This window comes from Nanorana parkeri, unplaced genomic scaffold (genome assembly GCF_000935625.1).
Source record: "Nanorana parkeri isolate BGI_ZX_2015 unplaced genomic scaffold, ASM93562v1 scaffold1061, whole genome shotgun sequence".
NCBI lineage: Eukaryota > Metazoa > Chordata > Amphibia > Anura > Dicroglossidae > Nanorana > Nanorana parkeri.
In genome coordinates, this window is record NW_017307329.1 from 8,706 (window position 1) to 30,442 (window position 21,737).

General features: G+C 43.0%; 1 protein-coding gene across 3 annotated transcripts in view; it reads right to left on the bottom strand.

The window, feature by feature from the left end:
• Positions 1-2,622: 2,622 nt before the first annotated feature.
• The window catches only part of GALNT10 (polypeptide N-acetylgalactosaminyltransferase 10), a 208,357-nt gene continuing 189,242 nt past the window's right edge, over positions 2,623-21,737 (bottom strand). For all 3 annotated transcript variants that reach the window (XM_018567554.1, XM_018567553.1, XM_018567555.1), the window contains 5 exons: positions 15,318-15,425; positions 11,738-11,959; positions 3,511-3,627; positions 3,284-3,433; positions 2,623-2,885 (listed from right to left, as the gene is read on the bottom strand). In XM_018567554.1, coding sequence (XP_018423056.1) covers positions 2,718-2,885; positions 3,284-3,433; positions 3,511-3,627; positions 11,738-11,959; positions 15,318-15,425 — 765 coding nt within the window. In that variant the 3' untranslated portion in view covers positions 2,623-2,717. The remainder of the gene's footprint in view (positions 2,886-3,283; positions 3,434-3,510; positions 3,628-11,737; positions 11,960-15,317; positions 15,426-21,737) is intronic.

A 21,737-nucleotide genomic window follows, 5' to 3' on the forward strand; every position in this document is an offset into this window, starting at 1 on the left:
GCATTTAACAGCTGAATGAAAGGAGTGAGTCATGGCCACAACCAGGGCTCCACACTGAGTAAACTGAAGACTAACACAGGCAACATAAAGTGCTGCATATCAGAAACACTGTCGCCCTAGAAATGTTTTATCCCAGTAATGTTTTACATTAATTATTAGCTATGGGTCTCAGAGGATTTAAAAATAGAAGATGGTTATATGGAACATGGTATATAATGGAGATGACTAACTTCCTGTTTAGTGACCCCATAGAAGAAAGCATCTAATTCTCAACATGGTGCTTCCTTTTGCCTCAAATGGCAAAACAAAGCTTTAAAAACATCAAATATCCTAACTGTGCATGTTACTAGTATCTCATATAAACCATCTCTTTGCCATTAGGTTTAGTGGTTCTTAAGCATTGATGCATCCCGTATGTTACCAGTATGGCAGCTCCAATGTATCTACGTTATTGTAAGACATAAACTTTTTCTGAACTGATGTCATTGCAAGCTCATCCGAGAGGTTAAAAAAAAGCTTCTTGTTTCACTAATCATTTTTATGTAAGTTGTAATTCATTGCTAGGACATGCAAATAAACGCACTCATTCACGGCTTTGTAAACTCAGTCATACAAATGGCTCCTGGTTATTGAGAGGTAACGATGAAAAAACAAATTGAACGGGCTCCACCCAACTCCCATGGTCCTCTTGTCCAGCAAGGCACTAGAAAATATTTCAAGTTTCGGCATTTGCTGTTTACTAACGCTTTGCAGGTTGCCCATTTCAGTGATGCTGTGTTCAAACTGCTCTGTTTTAAAGGGGACCTGTCAGACCACGTTTATCTGATCCAGCAGAAGTCCCAATTTAGCATTGGAGGGCATCACCCTCTGATTCGTAAGGGCCAGTGCAATACCAGGTGGCCAAAATGTTGCGGACACCTGAGCATTTATATTCACATCACACCAATATGAGCTTGCTGGACGTCCCATTCCAAAATCGTGGGAATTAATATGGAGTTGGCCCCTTTTCTGTGGCACTAACAGCCTCCACTCTTCTGGGAATGCTTTTCACAATATATTGGAGTGTTTTGGGGATATAAATGGACCTATTTAGCTAAAAGAGCATTTGTGAGGTGAGGTACTCATTTTGGATTAGAAGACCTCAGTGTTCCCATTCATCCAGAAGGTTTTCAATAAGGTTTATGTCCAGGCTCTGTGCAGGCCACACCAAACTATTTATTGTGGCTGGCTTTGTGAATAGGGACTCAGTCATGCTGAGCTTTCCCCCATACTGTCACCATCAGGTTGAAAGTGCACAATAGTCTAAAATGACTTTATACTGTATGCTTCAACAATAGCTGTAACCTTCACTGAAAACACCTGAACTCAAGAAGTGGAGAGGTGTCATCATACTTTTGTCTGTATAGTAGGTGGACATGGTCAGGTGTCCACAAATGTTTGGCCATATAGTGGAGCTCTGGGGCAAGCATGCCACTGAGTATGAATTTGCATATGTCCTCTAGGCCAGATCTTATTCTGATCCAAATAGTAGGAAGATGTAAGCCTCCAGCCCTGTGCAGGAACCTCTGCTAAAGCCAGGTATGAGATGATTGGACAAGTTCATTATAAAGGAGAACTCTCCCCAGTGCTGAGGGTTAGTAGAAAAATGTGTAAGGGCCAATATTTAGAGGTTATTTGTTCTCCCCAAAACTCAGTTGTCCTGGCTGCTATTTGATAACGTATTCTCCAGAGACGCAATAATCAAAGCTGACTGATAATATTCTCAGTACTGCATCTAAGGTGTATTCAGATCTGAGTTAAGTGTCAGGCAAAACAAATAAAGGCCAACGAGAGCTTTTTAAAAGCATTGCGTGATACCAAAATATGGAAGCTAAACAAAAAAAAAAGTCACAGCCAGGTATTTCAGGGTAAACATGGCAATAATAACGCTTAATATCTACTCAGCAAAATGCCCTTTACTTTCTTTTTAACGTGTATGTCTGGGAAAAACAAAAATCTATTCAGTACATCTCTCTGTTTTGTCTCTTTATACATGCTACAAGTATTTTTAAATACCTTCTAACCTTCCAGAAATCTTGTGAGCTCCTAAATTCCCGTAGAAAGCTGGCAAGACTGCCTCTGCTGCATTGGAATCCCAATCAGTGTTGTTAGACCTGCCTAGTCCTCTCCCTTTTGTTACTAAGCTGAGGAGAGGGGGAGATGTTCTATAGTTCAGTAGAATAGAGAACTCAGGCAGGCCTGATAGCATTAGTTGGAATTTCAGTGCAGCAGAGGCAGCATTGTAGCATAGAAGCATTTGCATTTCTGGCAGGATCAACAGGTATTTTTGGTACTTGCATCATATTGCATATGTTTTTTTATTGTGCTCAGACCTACAGTTTAAGTCCATTCAGTAGACTCATTGTCTCTGAAGAAAGGGTTAGCACCCTTCATTAGGAAGGGCCCAGTAAGCAGACAGAAGGTAACCTGGCGGCACAGTACAAACTCATCAATACAAGTCCTAGATATTAATAACTATACCCCAAATCTATTCTTCCAGTTAAAGGGGCTTTGGGCAGGGGTTGAGCATTAACAGAGAGATCTCTACCCCCAGCATGGCTGTGTCAGGCTGAAATTGCCAGAAAGAAACAAATCTCCCACCCACTTATCAGTAAAAAATATAGATTTAAAATATATATATATTCCTATTTATATATGTATATCCTTTCCATCCGTCCTTATAAGTTCCGATCTCTGTTGAAGGCTTCTAAGATTGTGGAGTTGGTGTTTTCAAAAGTCCATTGCTGTGTCTGGGAGGAAGGGTTACAAATGCTCATGAAGATTCTGCGGTCTGATTCACTGCAGTCCAAACAGCTGTTACTGGTGGGGTGAAAGATGGTCTTATCCTGCAAGTAAATCAGACAGGATTAGTATTTGCCTATCTACATTTTTATAGACAGACGGATAGACAGACAGAGACAGACAGATAGGCCTTAGAGTGCGGCTAGCTGTCAAGCATGATCTGGATGGCTCTTAGGATAAAGTCTCTGCAGAGCGTACATGTGCATGTCAGGGAAGATGCAAGGTGAGGGGAGGGGGGAATACATGTTTATGGCCAGCTGCAGAATGTCATAGGTAGATAGACAGTGATAGATATGCAACAGACTAAAAGGACAGCCAGACACAGACTAGCTATATCATTCTATCAATATGTCCACCTGTCCGTCCATCCATATATCCATCTGTCCATCTATCATCTAATATTCTTTTGTGCCTATAGAGGATATTTTCTAGCTCTACTAACCTTTCTGTATTTCCACAGCTGGTTCCCTCTCATCCCATGGCAATCAAAGAGTGTGACGGGACTGGTGTGAGATATGGCATCGTAGCATACTTTCTTAGTGTGCAGTGGATCTCCAGGGCGAATGTCTTCTCTCCAACCCAGGGTGAATACCTGAAAAAGATTTTGTATTAGCTTCTCACTTCTGAGCTTTGATCTATATGGTAGACTCAGACAACTATCCTATCTACCTGTGCACTGTTCCAGGCATCTGCCTTACGCCCCTTGGTGCAGGTGTCCAGTCTTAACTCGGAGCCCATAGAGGAATGCTTACTGTCCACACAGAGACCTGTCTTCTTGTTCCGGATCTGACGATAGGAGGAAAAAAGAAGATTCAATCAATATTCACATCTTTTCATTACTCCTAAAATTGAATAGAAGGAGTCATTAAACATTGCTAAAAGGAAAACTCCCATTTAGCCATTTTAGAAAACCTCTTTAACACATTTCAAAATCACTTTCATTTAGAATAATACTGGCCATGTTGCCTTGTTATACGCTATTTTGTTCTAGGTCTGAAATTCTGTATCCACATGTCTTTACTGTAAAGATGGAAAACATCTGCTCAGCCACCAATCAGATGTACAGCTGCAGAAAGTTTAAAATTGATTGGTGCTGTGGAGAAGTAACCCTTATTCTTAAAATTAACCTGTAGTTTGCCCATGCTGGCCCCATGGCTTCTAATACATAGCATCTCTCTGCACCCCCAAAGCTTAGTTCAGCCCCTGGGAAAGAGAAAAGAAGCACTGTGTAAGCTTCAAAACAATTTCAGCCAAGGCTTATACAAAGTTGAAGCGCCTCTCCCTGCCCATATGTGACAGGGCTAGGCCAAACATCGAGGACCAGATCTGGCCCTACCAAGTGAATAAAAAGTTGTTTAGTGAATAAAAAGTTGTTTCTTTTTAAAGTGACTGTGTCATGACAAAATGGAGGCTAGCATTGCTGACCTTTTTTAAAATCTTCTATCACTCGGCTGTAGATCCTCAAATGGTCCCTGTGTGTGTTATAAAGTAGACACAGTTCCAAGCTCACTCCTGTGATGCCCTATAATCTCACGTTTATTTTACTAATTTATATTGAGATTGTAGTCCATCACAGGACCGAGCTTGGAGCGGTGACTGCTTTACAAAACACACAGGGACCATGGGGAACAAAAGTAGCCACCCTCCAGAAGGAAGGACAGTGTCAGCAGCAATTCAGAGATGATTTGAGGAACTACAGCCGAGTGTTACACCAATAGCATACATTTTTGTTCAAAGTGAAGGTATTTTTCAGTTTTAAGTCCTGAGTTCAGTGCTACTTTAATGGAGCTATGCCAAGGCATGGGCACATAAAATGTGCCAAGTATACATGGCCCTTTGGTATTACAAGATACTGACGAAACATGATGTTCGTAGTGGCTGTTTGTTTCAAATGCATTTTAAAGGAGAACTATGGGGTCAGTGTTTTTCCCCATAGTTCTCCTTAGGGTAACGGGAGGACACAAACTAGCGTCCTCCCATTACCCTAAGCTCAGTATACCGCAAGCTACAGCTCGCGGTATACTGAGACGCTGCAGCCGGAGCGAATCCCGACTTAGATGACGGGATCCGCCCAGCTGTGTAATATACATATGTGTATATATACACATGTAAAATACATATGTGGGAGCGGCTTCACTTGCCAAAAGATTTGTATTTTAGTACATTCAGCTCTGAGATTTACACAGCGCAGCCCTGTCCGGGGAGGGGGGAAGGCGGCCTGATATTTCACTGCTGCAGTTAAAGGAGAACTATGGGTTAAGTGTTTTACCCCATAGTTCTCCTAAGGGTCACAGGAGGACAGAAACTAGCATCCTCCCCTGACCCAAAGCTCAGTATATTGCGAGCTACAGCTTGCGATATAACGAGACAGCCGCAGCCAGGACGGATCCCGAAATTACTGTCGAGATCCACCCAGCTGTGTGAGTGACAGCTGGCTCTGCCTATCTAGAGGCAGAGCCAGCTGTACCCGCCCCCTCCCCTGTCCGTTCCGCCAGTCAGCGCTGGCAGATCGGAGCGGGGAGAGGGGAATCCAGCCCCTCCCCCTGTCACGTCAGAGAGCCGGGACAGGATCGAGAGGTGACTGAACTCGGTATGTGTTCGCTCACCTCCCGATCTACTGAGCCGACCTGTGACTGTCTCATTGTCACAGGTCGGCTAGAACTATGAGGATGAGTGAAAAGCACTCACCTCATAGTTCTCCTTTAAGATTTAACTCCTCAGTTTGGTGTCACTTTAATGTTTCTACACAATAGTCAGATGATTATGGTATCACATTATGCTAATTGCAATACTGTACTGAGGAAATATTATTTTAAATATGAACATGGATTGTTGTTACATTGGTTGCTACATTTGACCTAAAATTAGTATATTTAATAAAAACTTAAAGAAGCCCTGGTCATGCGATATTCTAACACCCAAAGCTAATTTTTTATTCTTTGGATAGAGTACATAGGAATCCACAATGTAGAGATTTTGATAACATATTGCTGCTGCATCAAGGTAAATAAACAAGTCTATTAACTTTTGTTTTTATTACATTATTTTTTTTTTGGTGGGGTTCCCTATGTTTCACCATTACCTCACATATTGTTGAGGTTGTAGTTTTTGTAAAGTTTTTTGTTTTAGGATAAGACATGATTTTTGTACTTACTGTAAAATCATTTTCGTGGAGTTTATCATCCTGTTTTGTTTATCCTTTATTAAGGGACACAAGATCAGTTGTAAATCGTAGACCATTGTGACATCCTACAGCAGTCCAACCGAACAACACAGCAATTACATTCTAAGAAGCCCACATATAACAACAGTAAAAAACTGGGGCATCTAAGATGGTTTCGGTCTAGGTGTCCACAAAGAACGTCCCCCCCTTTGATACATGGGGCAATCCTAATGATCAAGAGGACAGGTGGATTGGGATTTTGAGGTCCAAGGCTTTCAGTTGAATTTGGTGCCTGGTATGGGTCTCAATTGGGTACATGAAGCCAAAGAGAAATGAAAAAAACCTCTTCTTGGCATTAGAAGTGGAAAAAGTCTTCCCATGTTAGGACCCTGGCCTTTTTGCTGGGGTAAATGTGTATTTTTACACCAGTGATTTCCTTAATGAAGTTATCCAAAAACTTTCAAAATACATACCCTTCAAAAGGCATGCAAAGCAAATGATTTTTATATGCGTGTTCTGCAGATCAACATTTGTGGGAAAGGGTTCTCTGTATATTGATGGAGATTACGCTAATTTTGGAAACCAGGCGAGTGATGTTGACTAATCTATCTACACAATTGTGCAGGGAGAAGGTAGAGGCTCTAAGTATTCTAACCTGAAAGGATCAGTGAGAATAGCAGCTCAGCTGGATACTGAGACATTTGTGTAATCTATTCCCCCCTAGGCTTTACTACTAACACCACAGCAATGGTAGACTGCATAGAACAACCTGCTAGTGAAACAAAGATTTGTAAAACGCTTTCAAGTGTTTGTCAGTAAAATCCTTAAACACCGGAGCATCGTCAATAGATACCGTCAATGTTTGGCTAAACTGCGAAATCGCTGGATCTACAGTGGGAATTGCTCATTTTATAATATAGGACGCCTCAAATTAGTATTGTTCCTAAAAGTGTTTTGAAGGAGTTAACATTTTATCACAATCTCCATATAGTACATCATCAAGCAAGGAAATAACTGGGAAGCTTTTAACAGTTTTTGGACCTTGGAGAGATACCAGACTACACTTGTAGAAGCATCAGACTGATCTATTTTTAAGGAGTCTCGCACTGTGTCGGTAAGAACCGTAATGGCTCCTTTAAGTCTGGGGGTAATGGTAGCTTACTGCTGTTCCTCAGGAACAGCCTCATCCAATAAGGATTTGTGAGCCTCCTTGACAAAAAGGAATCCGCGGCATGAGACTCAGAGGCTATTGAAGGCATAGCAGCATGCTTACGGCTTCCACATTCAGAGCCAGCAATCATCATGGAAACTTTATTCATAAAATACAGCATAGCTGTGTATAACTTCTCCCTGGATAAAGCAGAGGAGAGTACCACACCTGATGGAGCTACGGGGGAGACTGATGAGGGAACTGACTCAAGTAGTGGACAAAAGTCTAGGCAGTTGGTATCAAGATCCTGAGCAGGGACACTGCAGGCGGCCCTAGAACTGTCATTGGATTGTGAACTAGAGAAGCCCCCAGCAGCAGGACTGCTCCCCTTTGTGACTTGACACTGTAAGCGGCACAAAGGAGTATGAGAGGTGAAAACTCTTTGTCCCTTGCAGGAGTGAAGACAGGGAGAGCTATCTCACACTAAACAAAACAGGGTGGAAACAGAGTGAGGAGAATGTGGGCATGCTGCTGGAGATAGCAACGCAGCATAATATGCCAGAGTATGGTTAACTCTTTCTGTAGCTGACAGAAAAGAGAGCTCCCAAAAGTAAAACTGCACAGTGAATGATAAAAGGGCACCAGAGACTGGACACACTGGAGACGTGCCACCGCTCTGCCCCTGTAATGTGCTCTGTGGCAGCATGGAAAGTGCTATAAGCAGTGTTAATAAATGTAGGTACATAAGGTGTTTTCACTGCTTTAATAGTCATATTCACTAGTGAACCATCAGTGACATGTCACAACAAAGGTAATGTCACAGCTGTGGACCTCCAGGGCGCTCTGCGGCTAACTAATGTGGGACACAAGGTTTGGAAAGTGCTACAAGCAGAGCCCAGAGCCCTAAGGTCACATTCTAGACACGGTCTGGGAACGGCCTACAGAGCTACCCTGAAAATTAGACAATCTGGATAGCAGCATAAAGAGCCCCTGCTAAGCAGCAAAGAGAGAAATTCTAGACTTGAAGCAAAATGATAATCTCAGTAGAAAAAAATGGCTAGTAAAAATGAGTAAACTTTTCTCAATAGAGACAGGAGTCCTTCCTCCTAGGACAAAATACTCAAGCATGGTGGGATGGGTTATATCTGGCTGGCCAACTGTCCGATTCCTTCTGTAGGCAGCAGTAGAACCCAATTGTCTATGATTTACTACTGATCCTATGTCCGTTAACGAAGATAAGAAAAAATATATAAAAATTCTGTAAGAATGTAACACAGGAATATAGTCAATCACTGTCGTGTTGGTATCCTTATGTACATATACTGAATGATGGCACTGAATTAGGGTGCTCTAAATTTTGTTTATCTTTTAAAAAAAAGATTTTTGATTTTTTTCATACATACATAAGTAAAAGTTTACACCTGCTAGCCATGCGTTCCAGGCTGATTATGCGAATGGCTCCCTTCCAAAGGCACCATTTGTGATGTGTGTGCAACTGCACTGCACCCTGGGATTTGTGGACAGGGCCTTTTTGTTGGGGATTTTGCCAGGCACTGTTTTTAAACTGGACCATTCCTAATGGGCAACCATCGGCCTTTCCAAAGAAGCCTATTAGGTGAAATGACTGAACGGGACACGTAGGCTGCATAGATGGGCCTGTTGGCGCTTCCTGCTTTCCCCCAAACCACCTTGCTGCTGCCCTGTAGCCTTTTTTGAGATCAGACTCCATTAGGACATGGATTGCCTTATGAATGGAATGCAGTTTCTATGAACATAATTTATATATATCCGAACTTGCAAATTTAAAGAAGAAATCCAGGATTTTAAAAAATTAACTCTTGCAGTAGGGCTACCCCCACTCTGCATAAATTAACTGCTCGTTTTGGTCTAGTGGTGAAAATAAAGAAGAAATGCTCATCTGATCCTGTGACTGCTCACTTCACTCTCCTGTACGTCCTTCAGTGTCCTCATGTCTAATAGACCTGCATTAGATGTGATAATGTCATAGGTCCTTAGACCGCCGGAGCCCAGGGGAGAAGAGACTGCAGGGACCGATATAGCAGTCAGGCGGGACAGAGAATTGGGTATTTCCTCCCCTAGACCAAAGCGAATACTTAACCCTTGCAGTGCGGAGGTAGCCCCACAGCAAGGGTTAATTTTTAAAAATTCTGGAGTTCTTCCTTAAAGAACCATATGCTACAATGATAATAACATTTACTGACACATATGCATGCGTGGGACTGTTATCATCCTTTCAGTTTGAGATCTTGCTAAGCTTCACTTTCATTTGGCTCAATTGTTAGTTGCTGGTTGTCTTTTGGATAAAATGTAATTCCTATGTCCACTCTTTACACATACCAGCAACTGCAATCTCTGAGAAGCCATATATTGTGTGGATATTGATTGTTGCTGACACATACGCATCTGTGAGAATGCTATTATTTCATCAGTGGATACCCTTTTAGGTTCCAAGATTATATGTCCTCAGGGGACTGATAAACATTTCTCATGTTGTGATACAATCCATACATCCATTTACAAGCCGTGAAGTGTGTATGGACTATGCTGTGGTCTAACAGGAGTGAAAGTGATCCTCTATATTGATGCTGGTATTGATGACCACTATTTTCCAACAAGATGGACCATCAAGGATTTCTCTAGGATTCAATATCACCACTGAGCATTGATCCTATGGGGATATTTTAAACACTTATACAAGTGCATTACCATCATATGATCCTTGACACGTGCTATTTATGTGGGAATACCGAGCACTGATCTCTACAGTGGTGTTCTATGAAAAGCAAACAATGTGCTATCCCTTTGGAAAGAGAACAAATTGTACTTAAACATTACTGTGATTGGAAAGCATGCAGCAGATAACTGGATACAATCTCTATATTGAACAGTTGGATATATATTTTTGTAAAGGTTTTAATTTTTACAAATTGTTATTTTCTGTTTGATTTTGATATTTATTACTGGTATAGGAAGCAGGCTATGCATATACTTTGAAGATAGTGGGTAACATATAATGTGCAGTTGCACTTAAATAGACCAAGAGAAACCTTCTTAATGGGTGGGCAATCGTTTTACATGCCCGTGCATATTTTTGATAACAAAGATACTTCTGTTTTATAACTTACTGGTAACTGGAATCATAACTCTATTTAGGTTTTATTCTTTAAAGGAGAACTATGGGGTTAGGGCTTTTCCCCCTAGTTCTCCTAAGGGACGCCGCAGCTGAAACGGATCCCGACAATTATGTCTGGATCCGCCCAGCTGCGTGAGTGACAGCTGGCTCTGCCTATCTAGATGCAGAGCCAGCTGTAACCGCCCCCTCCCCCGTCCGTTCCGCCAGTCAGCGCTGGCGGATCGGAGCGGGGAGGGGGGATTCCAGTCCCTCCGTTTTCACGGCTCTCTGCCGTGACAGGAGCAAGAAGTGAGCGAGCGCCGGTATGTGTTCGCTCACTTCCCGATCTACTGAGCCTACTTGTGACAGTTTCATTGTCACACATCGGCTAGAACTAGGAGGATGAGTGAAAAGCACTCACCTCATAGTTCTCCTTTAAGAGCAATAAAAAAAACTGCAGGTGTAATGACCCCTCACCGCTCTATGCATAACTAAATTACAATGTTTTGGCTTTAGACACACATTTTTTGGGTACAAAGACAACGTTCTGAAAATGTTAAAGCTGAACTACAGGCAGATGTAAAATGCACAAATTTAATGCAGCTCTGTATTATTAAGACATCATTAAAAGGAATTGAATGCAATTTTTGTAAATACCTGAATTTGACTTGCAACTGCCTGTGCAACAGCTTAGACTGGGAGAGGGAAGGACAGCACTGAGAGTCAATCAGGATACCTGCATGGACATGTGCTGACAAGGAACATGACGACAAAAGCGGAGAAAAGATTGAACAGAAGGGGGACCTCATCAGCCTGCTACTGCTCTTTGACTGTCTCGTCAGCAGGCTGGAGGTAGGGAGATGACACCACTGAATCACTTCTACAGTCTAGAACTGTGACAGAGAAAGTAGTGTCATTCTCCAGCTGTGCTGTGACAGGACTGTGAAGTCTCAGAAATAGACAAAAATACAAACTCTTTGGCAGCTAAAGCAGCTTCCTTCTAAGTATTTTATTTGTCTACATAGCCGTTTGCCTTGAGTTCAATTATAACTAAAGACAACACTTTTTTTAGATTTGGATTTAGTGGTGAGAGGATAGAACCACTATCAGGTTTTTATTGCTGCCTGCATCCCCGTTATAGGGATTCACTCTCTCTAATTGTCCCAAACACCAATGGCACTGGAAATAAAAGTGAAGGTAATACCAACATTTTGAGTTGCCACCAGAACAGAAGTAGCACGTAAATCTTCCAATGGGGACTCTTGTTTCTGTGACAACTGTCTAAGAGGGGATATCCCTCACATTGCAAAGATATCCTCACACTTCCTGTTGACTCTACAGAACATGAAGTAAAGGGAAATCACCCTAATGAAACAGAGATAATGCACTCCATCCTGGATAGAGGTTCCTTTAAATACATCTTACTTATCTGGGCCTGTCTTTCACTTGCCTCTCCCCATGCAGCGGCAGGAGGTTCCACAGGAGGGTAAAACTTGGGCAAGTCCCAAGCCACTTTGTTCATGAACCACTTGAAGGTTTGACAGTTTAACCTGCTGCGCAGCTCCTTCTGGGATGCCACATCGCCGGGAGAGAGATGCCTGTAGTCAGGACGTCGCTGGTAGATGTACTCTGCATATTCATCCATCCACACTTCAGCTACTCGCTTCAGGTTCTGGAAGGAGATGTGTACTTGTCAGGCAAAACTTAAAGTGCAAGTTATTAATGATGAATCCCCAACAATAAAGGCAATTTAATTGACATTCTTGGTTGGAAGTACCATCAAGCTGTATAAAGGAGTTAGCACCATGACCACTAGATGGGGCTAAAACAAAGCGCAACATTACAAGTATTGTTGTGTTCAGTGATTTGGAATCAATAGTACAGAAATAAATTGTGCTCCATTAAGTACAGCTAAGTAGACATGTGCACTGCCAAAAAATTTGTTTTGTTTCGTTTTAAATTCGGATTTGTGTTATTTCGTTTTTCGGGTTTCGGGTGTGAAAGTCAATTCGGATGAAATTTGGTAGCGGTAGTTCGAACGTTCGTTTCGTTTTCTGTTCTTATTCGTTTCTTATTCGTTTCGTTCGTTCGCAGCAAAGTGACATTTGAGGGGGAAAAAATATTTTTCTCCTTCTCTAATGTCACTTTGCTCCAACGAACGAAACGAATAAGAAACGAATAAGAACAGAATACGAAACGAACGTTCGAACTACCGCTACCGAATTTCGGAAATGGAAATTCGGATTCGTTTGCATTCGTTATGTCTGTAATTCGGAATTCGGATACATCAGAATGTCCGAATTTCCGAAAATTCGTCCGAATTTCGATTCGGAACGAAACGAATCGCACATGTCTACAGCTCTATTTGTCCAGAGAGGATCAGACTGCTCATAGACACTGGGAATTCTTAAAACAGCCTTGCATTTTAACAATAATATGAACCTACCTTGGGTAGCATTGTAAAAATTTTTTTAGACCAGTTACTTACTTTAGAATGCTAAAGTGCCAATATTAGTTTAACTACCAGAATGTTCTTTTACTCTTTCATACAAACTTTTCTTAGCCCTCATTCACACGAGCAACAGCCGGCCCGTACAGATCCATGCTGCGTGCACGGCTGTATCTGGCCGCTCCCGGGAAGGACAGGTGATGCGTGTGATTACACGCAGCAGCCTGTTCTTCTCTATGGGAGTACGCAGCCGTATGCCGCCCTACGCTCACCCGAACTGCACGTCCGTACGGGTGCGGGTGTCCCTGCTCAGACACAGACAGGATCCATCCTGACAGCCTACCAGTATGGACACCCCCATGGACGTGCAGTTCGGGTGAGCGTACGCCAGTGTACTCCCATCACACGTACAATCACACGCAGCACCTGTCTTTTCCGGGAGTGGACCGATTTGGCCGTGCATGCAGCATAGATCTGTACGGGCCGGCTGCTACCCGTGTGAATGAGGGCTTAAAGTCTTACTCCATCTTCAAACAAATACTAACACAACTATGCCTGTTTATTTAATGGGATCTAATTCTAAAGTCCTAAAAAAATGGTACAAATAACAGTATATAATTCACAGCACAGTGTGCATATGTATTGTACCATATACCATACAGAGTGGGGCAGTCCGCAGCGTGCATCATACAACACAATATACAGAGTGGTGTATGGTATCTATTACACAGTGCAGAGCATACTGCAGTCAGCACTATGTAATACAGCATACAGAGTAGAGTGGTCTTCAGTATGTAATGTACACCACAGTGTAAAAAGTGGAGCAGTCCAGAGTATATACCGTAACATACAGCATGGTGGCCTGAAGTATGTAACTTACAGCATGGCATACAGTGTGCAAAAGTCTGGAGGATATAATGTACAGTACAACATACAAAGTAGAACAGGCCAGAGTATCCGTCTGGAGAGTTAAAGGAGAACTCCGGACATAATTATTCTTAATCCCTGCAGCGGGGCCAACCCTACACTGCAAGGGTTAGGTGCTTGTTTTCAAGGATGAAAATAAAAAAAGTGGTTCTCCGGTCCCTGCCTCCTCCTCTGATCCAGCGATGGAATGTCCTCACGTCCTAAACACTGAACAGGATGCGATGACTCACAGGGCCTTAGGTCATTGCAGTAGAAGGGGAGTGAGGCTGAAGCCAGCCGGCTCCAAGGTTCAGGTGAGAAAAACTTTTTATTTTCATCACTAGATGAAAATGAGCACTTAACCCTTGCAGAACAAGGGTAGCCCCACTGCAAGGGTTAAGAATAATTATGCCCAGAGTTCTTCTTTAAGGATACAGGACAATGTACAGGGTACAGTTATCTCGAGCATAGTGAACAGTGTGGCGCAGCACTGAAAAACATAATTAAACAGACAATAGCTCTATCTACTCTGTATGACATTTGCAAAATTACAAGGCTGACGGTGTTGGGCAGCATCCAGTAACACCATACATATCCAGACTGTCCTATGTAAGCTAGATTTAAAATAGTTTATCCAGGCCTGTACAATTTCTGGTGGCCAGGTCACCATGGCAACTGAAAAAATTATCTGGGGACCAGGTCATTAATAGCTATGTCAGTGGGGAGGCAGGCAATGAAATGCTGGGGTACAGTCCTTGCATCTCCTGCAGGGTATCCCGGGTTCCTGTGAGCACTTGCCCTTTTTTTTTTTAAAGATTGCTGTCACTCTGGCCAACATGATATCCTCTGACATGGACCTATGTGCAGCTCGCTGCATCACCCTGTTCCCTCCTGCAGGACTGCATGAAATCCCACCAGAACTTGAGGTGGTTAAGCTGATCTTACGGATGAGGATGTGTGCAAACAGGGCGGTGCAGATGTGCAGGGAGTTCCAGGGGTGGAACATGTGTGCAGGTGGGTATAGTAATAGAACAGATGTGCAAGGGGGTACAGTACCGGAACAAAAGTGCAGGGGTACCAAGGTGGAACATGTGTGCATGAAATAATCCTTTTACCTTGTTTTATGTTGGGAACATTTGGCACGTTATTTGTTACTGTGTATCTTTCAGCCACCATATAGTAACAGGCAGGATGCATATTGCATATTGGTTTTTAGAGCTGGCTCTTTGGTAATCACTAAAATATATTTTGCAACATGGCAGTGAACAGACTACACTGTGCACAGAGGACACTTAGTAACACAAGGTGCATTGTTTCTAGTGACAGGTAGGTGGAATATGTGCAATGTGGAGCAGACTGGAAAAGATCTACTACTCAATGCCACTAGATGCTGTCCTGCCTGCAGTTCTACAATGGGGACCAAGATAACGTTTGGAAGCAGAACAAATACTGTAGGTGAGGAACATTAATGTAACAAATGCTCCCTCTACCCTTACATCCAGAGGTTTGTGCTTAGTCTTGTTCTCATTCAAATTCATCATGAAAGAAACTACAAGATAAGGGCTTTAGGGTCATCATTATTTGATTACTGCAACTGAGAGTACAAAACTGGTATTATTTTTTACGTACATAGGAACACAAATGTTTAGAAACATTGAAGGTGGAAGAACCTTACCCTTGCCAGGCTGACACCAGCGGGTACCTTGTAGGGCACATATTTCCGGTAAATATGTCCAACACGAGAGCAGGGAGCATCTTCCATACGGCCTCCACACATCCAAGCCTATAGTGACGTACAAATATGGTTAGCCAAGGTGAAATATGTGAATTCATCATTTAGGTACACCTTGTTTATCTACAGTCTTCAACATCTTGTTTTTATTTTGCAAAGTTTGGGTAAAGGGTAATAACCCTGTGTTTTTATTGCTATCTGTGTCCTGCTTTCCTTTCATCTCCTGTCCCTGCTAAGTAAGGAAAAAAAAAACTCCTATCCTTCCCCACTCTAGTTTAAAAACTCTCTGGGGGGAATTTATTATAGCACTTGGGAATGTTTGAACTCGCATACCGGACCGGGAAAATGTCTCAGTACCTGTGATTGGTGCTGTCAGCTTCCTGGCGGGCGCGGCACGTGAAGCTGCGAATACGACCGAGCCCATCCTTACTCATGATCAGGAGCATTGCGGTCAAAGTAGAGCACAAAACTACACTTGTCCCAATCCAGGCATCCAGTATGGCTGCCTTCTTACCAGATTCCAGCATAAGCTGAATTTCACATGTACATGCGCCTTTAACCACTTTGCGTTGACAGCAATTTTTAAATTTATGCACACAAGTTAAAATCTGCAGTTTTGGCTAGAAAACTGCTTAAACCCCCCAGCAATGATTTATTTTCTGAAAGCAGAGGCCCCTGTAGAAAAAAAAAAGCATGCGATATTTGCACTAATGTTTATCAAATCAATATTTTTGGGGAAAAAACACACTCAATTAATCTTAGTGCACACAAACAGAATATAATACAAAATTTTTGGTAAAATAACAAAGATGGGGTTGTGTAAATAGATACCAAACATGTCAAGCCTTAAAATTGTGCGTGCCTGTGAAATGGCGACTCTTCAAAAGCCTTTACTGCGCATCGATTTAGAGTTAACAGTGAGTGATGGCACAAATTATTGCTCTCACTCCAACGTTCACTGTGATAGGTAATGAGTGTCGCAATCATTTTCGCATTTCACTATAATTTCTTTTTTTTATGCTTAACTTCATTGCTCTGACATAGGGGGGTAAGAAGTCCTCTATGTGATGGCACAGAGTAGGTGACACATCCTCTTTATGGAGACATCAGGGGTCTATTATGTCACCTGAGGACCCCACTGAAGTAGAGATCATGCTTCACCGGCTTCTTCTCTGACTACAGCAGCCAGAGAAGGGACAGCCCAAACCGAGGTGGAGATATCATCGTCGCTTGCAGTTTTAGTAAGTGGAGAGATCAACGACTGGAAAAGTACTGACCTTCCTCAAATCCAGCCGCACACATCACCATGCCGGTCCTGGGCCTGCACGAAGGGTATCAGATCCCAGTATAGCCGGCAGTGGTGACAGAAGGGGACACACTCTTTGGCAGCACACAAGTGATTGGGTTGCTCAACAGCCTTCCAAATGCTTGTATGTTAAAAGTGACATTTTTGTTAGATGCTGGAGAGTTAAGCCACCTATTGGTTTCTTACAACTTTCAAAGGAATGACTGTAAAGCTGGCCATACACCTTACAATTATCTGCAGATTTTCTCTGGTCAGATGGAAATGGTGCAACAGATTCCTCCGTCTACACTACACTGTGTGGATGGAGTAATCTCCACCTGGGCCAATCTGTTGCACTTTTTCCATCTAACCACAGAAAATCTGCAGATAATTGTAAGGTGTATGGGCACCTTAAATCTCTGTTTGCATTCTAAAGGTGCCCATACACTGCACGATTATCGTACGATAATCGTATGCGATCGGTTTTTCGTACGATAATCGAGCAGTGTGAACGGAGACGTGCGACCGTTTCTACTATACGGTCGCACGTCTTCTGTCGAACCAGCATGTTCGAAAACCAGCCGGGAATCGTACGATTCTCGGCTGGTTAGAACGGTGCTCGGAAGACAAATGCTGAACGGGCCGGTGTGCGCACGCGCACACTGCCCATTCAGCATTGCGGTCATCGGAAGCCCGCCCCTGAGGGGGGCGGGCTTGCGATGATCGAGAGTGCGATCTGCCTGTCCAAGATAGGCAGATCGTACGTTTTTTAAATCCCTTTACAACCATCGCAAGACTAAAGTCTTGCGATGGTTGTAGAGTGTATGGCCACCTTAAGACTTGTACACATGCCAGCGCAATTACTAGGGGGTCCCAGGCCTCTGACCAATGTTATTCACTTTAGAATCCAGAAGGAGGAGCATCCATAAACTCCAATCAGCCAGAGACAAAGGTGAGCACTAAGTAGATTATACCACTGGAGTTCCGAAAATATAAAAAAAAGCCAGCAAGTGGCAATGAGAAAACTAGATAAAGAAATATTACTTGTGTGCACCTGCCCTATAATTCAAGCTGATCTCTAATCAGGCTTTCCTAGGAATATTCTGGAAAATTAAAAAACAAAAAATAATTTACAACAACCGAAATGCTTTCTTTGACCCACTTGCCATGCACTGAATGCTTCCTTCATATTTTAATCGTGCCAAGTTCCAAAAGTAAGGGCTTGCTGAATGTCATCTGAATTTACATGACTGAAGCCCTATAATTTATGCATGCTCTGAGCCTCTTGGTAGCAAGATGGAAAAAAAATGGGTCATTACAAGATAAATACATTCTGAACCAGCAAGTTTTAATTGCACTTAAACAATCATTATGTAACACTTTACAACAAGCTCCCTCCCATGAGACGGCAGCAAGTAAAACAGCAGTTTCTCGCAGCGTGCGGCTGTTTTAATAAGTACCAAGGGTTTTCAGGTGCGGACATTAAGGGCTTGTAAAACTAAGCTAAAAGTCATCCCATGTAAAAGAGAAGAGCTAGTAATAAATTTCACAAACATGAATGTAAAACTTACTATACCTTCATCTTGCACTGAGCATTTGGAGATACAGCAGTTTAGTTAAAAATTAACATGTTTCTGGGGAGTCCATCAATGTGCACATTAAGGCCCCGTTCACATATAGCGAATTGTCGCGCGATTTCCACCGCGATATCGCGCATTTTTGCCGCGCGATATCGCAAGAAGTCGCCGGCCAATGTTATTCAATGGAGCTGTCTTAACTCCATGTCGCGCGTCGCGGTCGCAAGTCGCTTCTACCGGACCCTTTTTTCTGCGGATTTTGCACGATTTTGCTTTTTTTCTATGGAGCCCGACGGGGAAGGTCGCGCTACCGTCGCTGGATCGTCGCTGGAACGTCGCCCCGAAAGTCGCGCTATCCCGGCCGTGCGGATCCGCTGCAAAAGGTATGTCGCTAGGTGTGAATGAGGAGCGCAGCACTACGGATATCTCATTGCTTCCAGTCCATGAGCTTTCTACTTCCTGTCCATGCTTTTTTCAAAATGAAATTAGCTGCTGTAATAGATGCCTTCAGGGTATCCACTTTAATTTTCTCTTTAAAGCCCAAATGAACTCCCAGTTTAAATCAGGTAGAGACATTTCAGGTGCATCAAAACAAAAGGTGTGCAATATCTTACAGCTCCTCCCCTTTCTAAAACAGCCTGTCCTCTGCCAGCAGCTGCAGAGTTGGATCTTTGCTCTCAGCGGGGGAAGCAGTGGTCTCTCTGCATAAATAGGTATGACATGTCCCCTACTGAGTTAGACCTATAGCTCTGCATTCAACAAAGCTCATACTTCCTGTTGATTGGAGAGCTCTGGTTCTGTCTCAGCAGGGGCATCACTGCTTTCCCACAGAGAGTAAGAGTTTCATAGTGTGATGGCAGGGGACAGGTTTTTTCTTTAAATTCATGGTATAGCTGCTTTACAGTAGGAAGAAAACAAACTATAGAACATTGAAAGCCTTTTGTTTTGATGAACCTGCAATGTATTTAGCTGATTTAAACTTAGTTAAATTGTGCTTTAAAGAGACACTGTTACTTTGCCCACTGAGGTCAGAACGACAGTGTCTTTATAAAGCTCACCACCAGCCACTTTATATTCACCTCTCTAGCACCCCCCAGCTTCTTCTACCTCCAAAATAACTAATGTCAGAGAACAGAGGAAGCAGTGATGTCACTCCCTCCGTGTGACTGTAAAATGCAAGAAACACCAACCTCAGCTAGGGAAACCAACACTTAGATTCCCTCCCTTTCTGCGTCTTACTACCCGCCATCAGCTTTGATGGATGGTCTCACTGATCAATAGAGAGGCACAAAAAGCAGGCAAAAAGCTGACTTCCTAACTAAAGTCAGCTTTTGTATAATACAGTCCCCATGTTTCTGGGCTCTCAGTTTACTCTAAGAGATGAGTGAGACTATATGCAGGCATCTGCATTGCATTTGGACATTGCTAGATTTTTAGTTAGGTAAGTATGAATTATTGCAAAAGTAGTATATTGTATTTCAAATCCAACCAAAGGATCGAGACCTTGTCTTCCTTTCGCATGCCTTGCAGGCTATCCTTATCTAACTTGCGGTATAAAGCCTGTTGTTTACAAAAATCAATATCTCAAGCTCCAAGCTGTGTTGAGAATTAATCAGATTAATGGCTCATCCACCTTCCCATTTCTGCCTGGTAAGATAGCTCTGTATGAAGTTTCAATCTGACAGAAAGAGTCTGAAGGCAAACAACTTCTGTGTGTTCTCTCTTTAGCAAACACTGCTCCATTACAACAGTGTCAAAGGTGCACCCTGCATTAAATGTTTACTTGTACATGGAAGATTCTATATAAATAGTAGAAACAGATGTACAATCATTCGGAAATGGATAAACCTAAAACAATTAAATCATATTTACCCAAGATTATAAATTTTTTCAAATGTCTGATAAAAAGAGAACTACTACGTGCCATTAATCCCAAACTCTAGGTAGATTTAAGAGAAATTAAATAATCTATGTATACATTAAAACAATCAAATGTTATTTTAAATGCAGCTAGCAATCTCCAGTACAGCAGCACTCAGACTAGCAGGAGTAAGGGCAGGACTGAGAACCAGCTGGTGTGCAGCATGCAGATGCTCTTACAAGAAACATGCTGATAGAAGAAGAGAACTCAGAGATGACCTCATTAGTCTGCAGCTGTTCCTTCACTATCCCGTATGCAGGCTGGGTGTGGGGAGGTGACACCAATTTTTTTTGTAATTGTAACAGAGAAAGTGGTGTAAACCACTTGGCTGTACTGTGTGGAAGGACAGTGTAAAGGTGCCCATACACCTTACGACCATCGCAAGACCTTTGTCTTGCGATGGTCGTATGCTTCTTGAAACCACCTTGGACGGGCAGATCGTACTTGCGATCATCGAAAGCCCGCCCCGCTAAGGGGCGTGCTTCCGATGACGGCAATGCAGAACGGGCAGTGTGCGCGTGCGCACACCGGCCCGTTCCGCAGCTATCGGGCGAGCAGGCTAGAAACCCGCCGAGAATCATACGATTCTCGTTGGGTTTTCGAGCATGTTGGCTCGACAAAAGACGTGCGACCGTACAGTAGAAACGGCCGCACGTCTTAGTTCACACTGCTCGATTCTCGTACAATCGCGGGATTTCGCCCGATTCTCGTACGAGAATCGTGCAGTGTATGGGCACCTTAACTCTCAAGACTGAATAGAAAGAAATACAAATTATTTGGCAGGTATAACAGCTTCTATTTATGTATTCTGTCTGTATATTAAGCAGTTTGTGTGGGATTCAGATTTAAGATACCTCCTTTTGTCTAACACGGTTTCACTAGAGCCAAAAACTCCAAAGCAGAGCAGCATGCCATATATCTGCATAATGGTACAGATCCAGGTCCTTTTAAGAGCATTGCAGTGACTGTTACTAGTATTAATCAGGGCCGTAGGTACCATAAGGCGAGTGAGGCACTCGCCTCAGGCGCAGCTGAGAGGGGGCACAGCCAGCTCAGGCTTGGCAGGGAGAAGAGTGGCGGCACATGCTCCAGTATCTCCTTGGATCCCTGCTGCTCTTCTCCCGCCTGAATGGGCAGAGGCAGCGTGGATTCCAATGAGAAATGGAGCGCTGCAGCCGGCGGGTTGGAGTGGCTAGGTGGTTTTGAGGGTGCTGTCATCCAGGATGGGCGAGTGGTGAGGAGAGAGAGCAGCTCGGCCAGGATATGACACCGCTCGGCAATCACTCCCACCGCTCGCTTCAGCACTCAGAATGGCAGAGCGGAGGATTGGTATATATCTGTGATATTTACTGATCCTCTTTGTGCAGAGCAAACACTGGAGTGATCACCTGATCATGCTTTACATCACTTCCTGTTCATTCATGAGTTTCTTAATACTCATGAATACTCATAATAGCACTCACTATAGATGCTTCTACCCATTGATAACTGGATGATAATAAATATTTTACTATCACCAGTTTCTGAATGAATGGGAAGCCTCTATACTGAGGGTGCAGATGCTGAAGAAAAAGAGATTG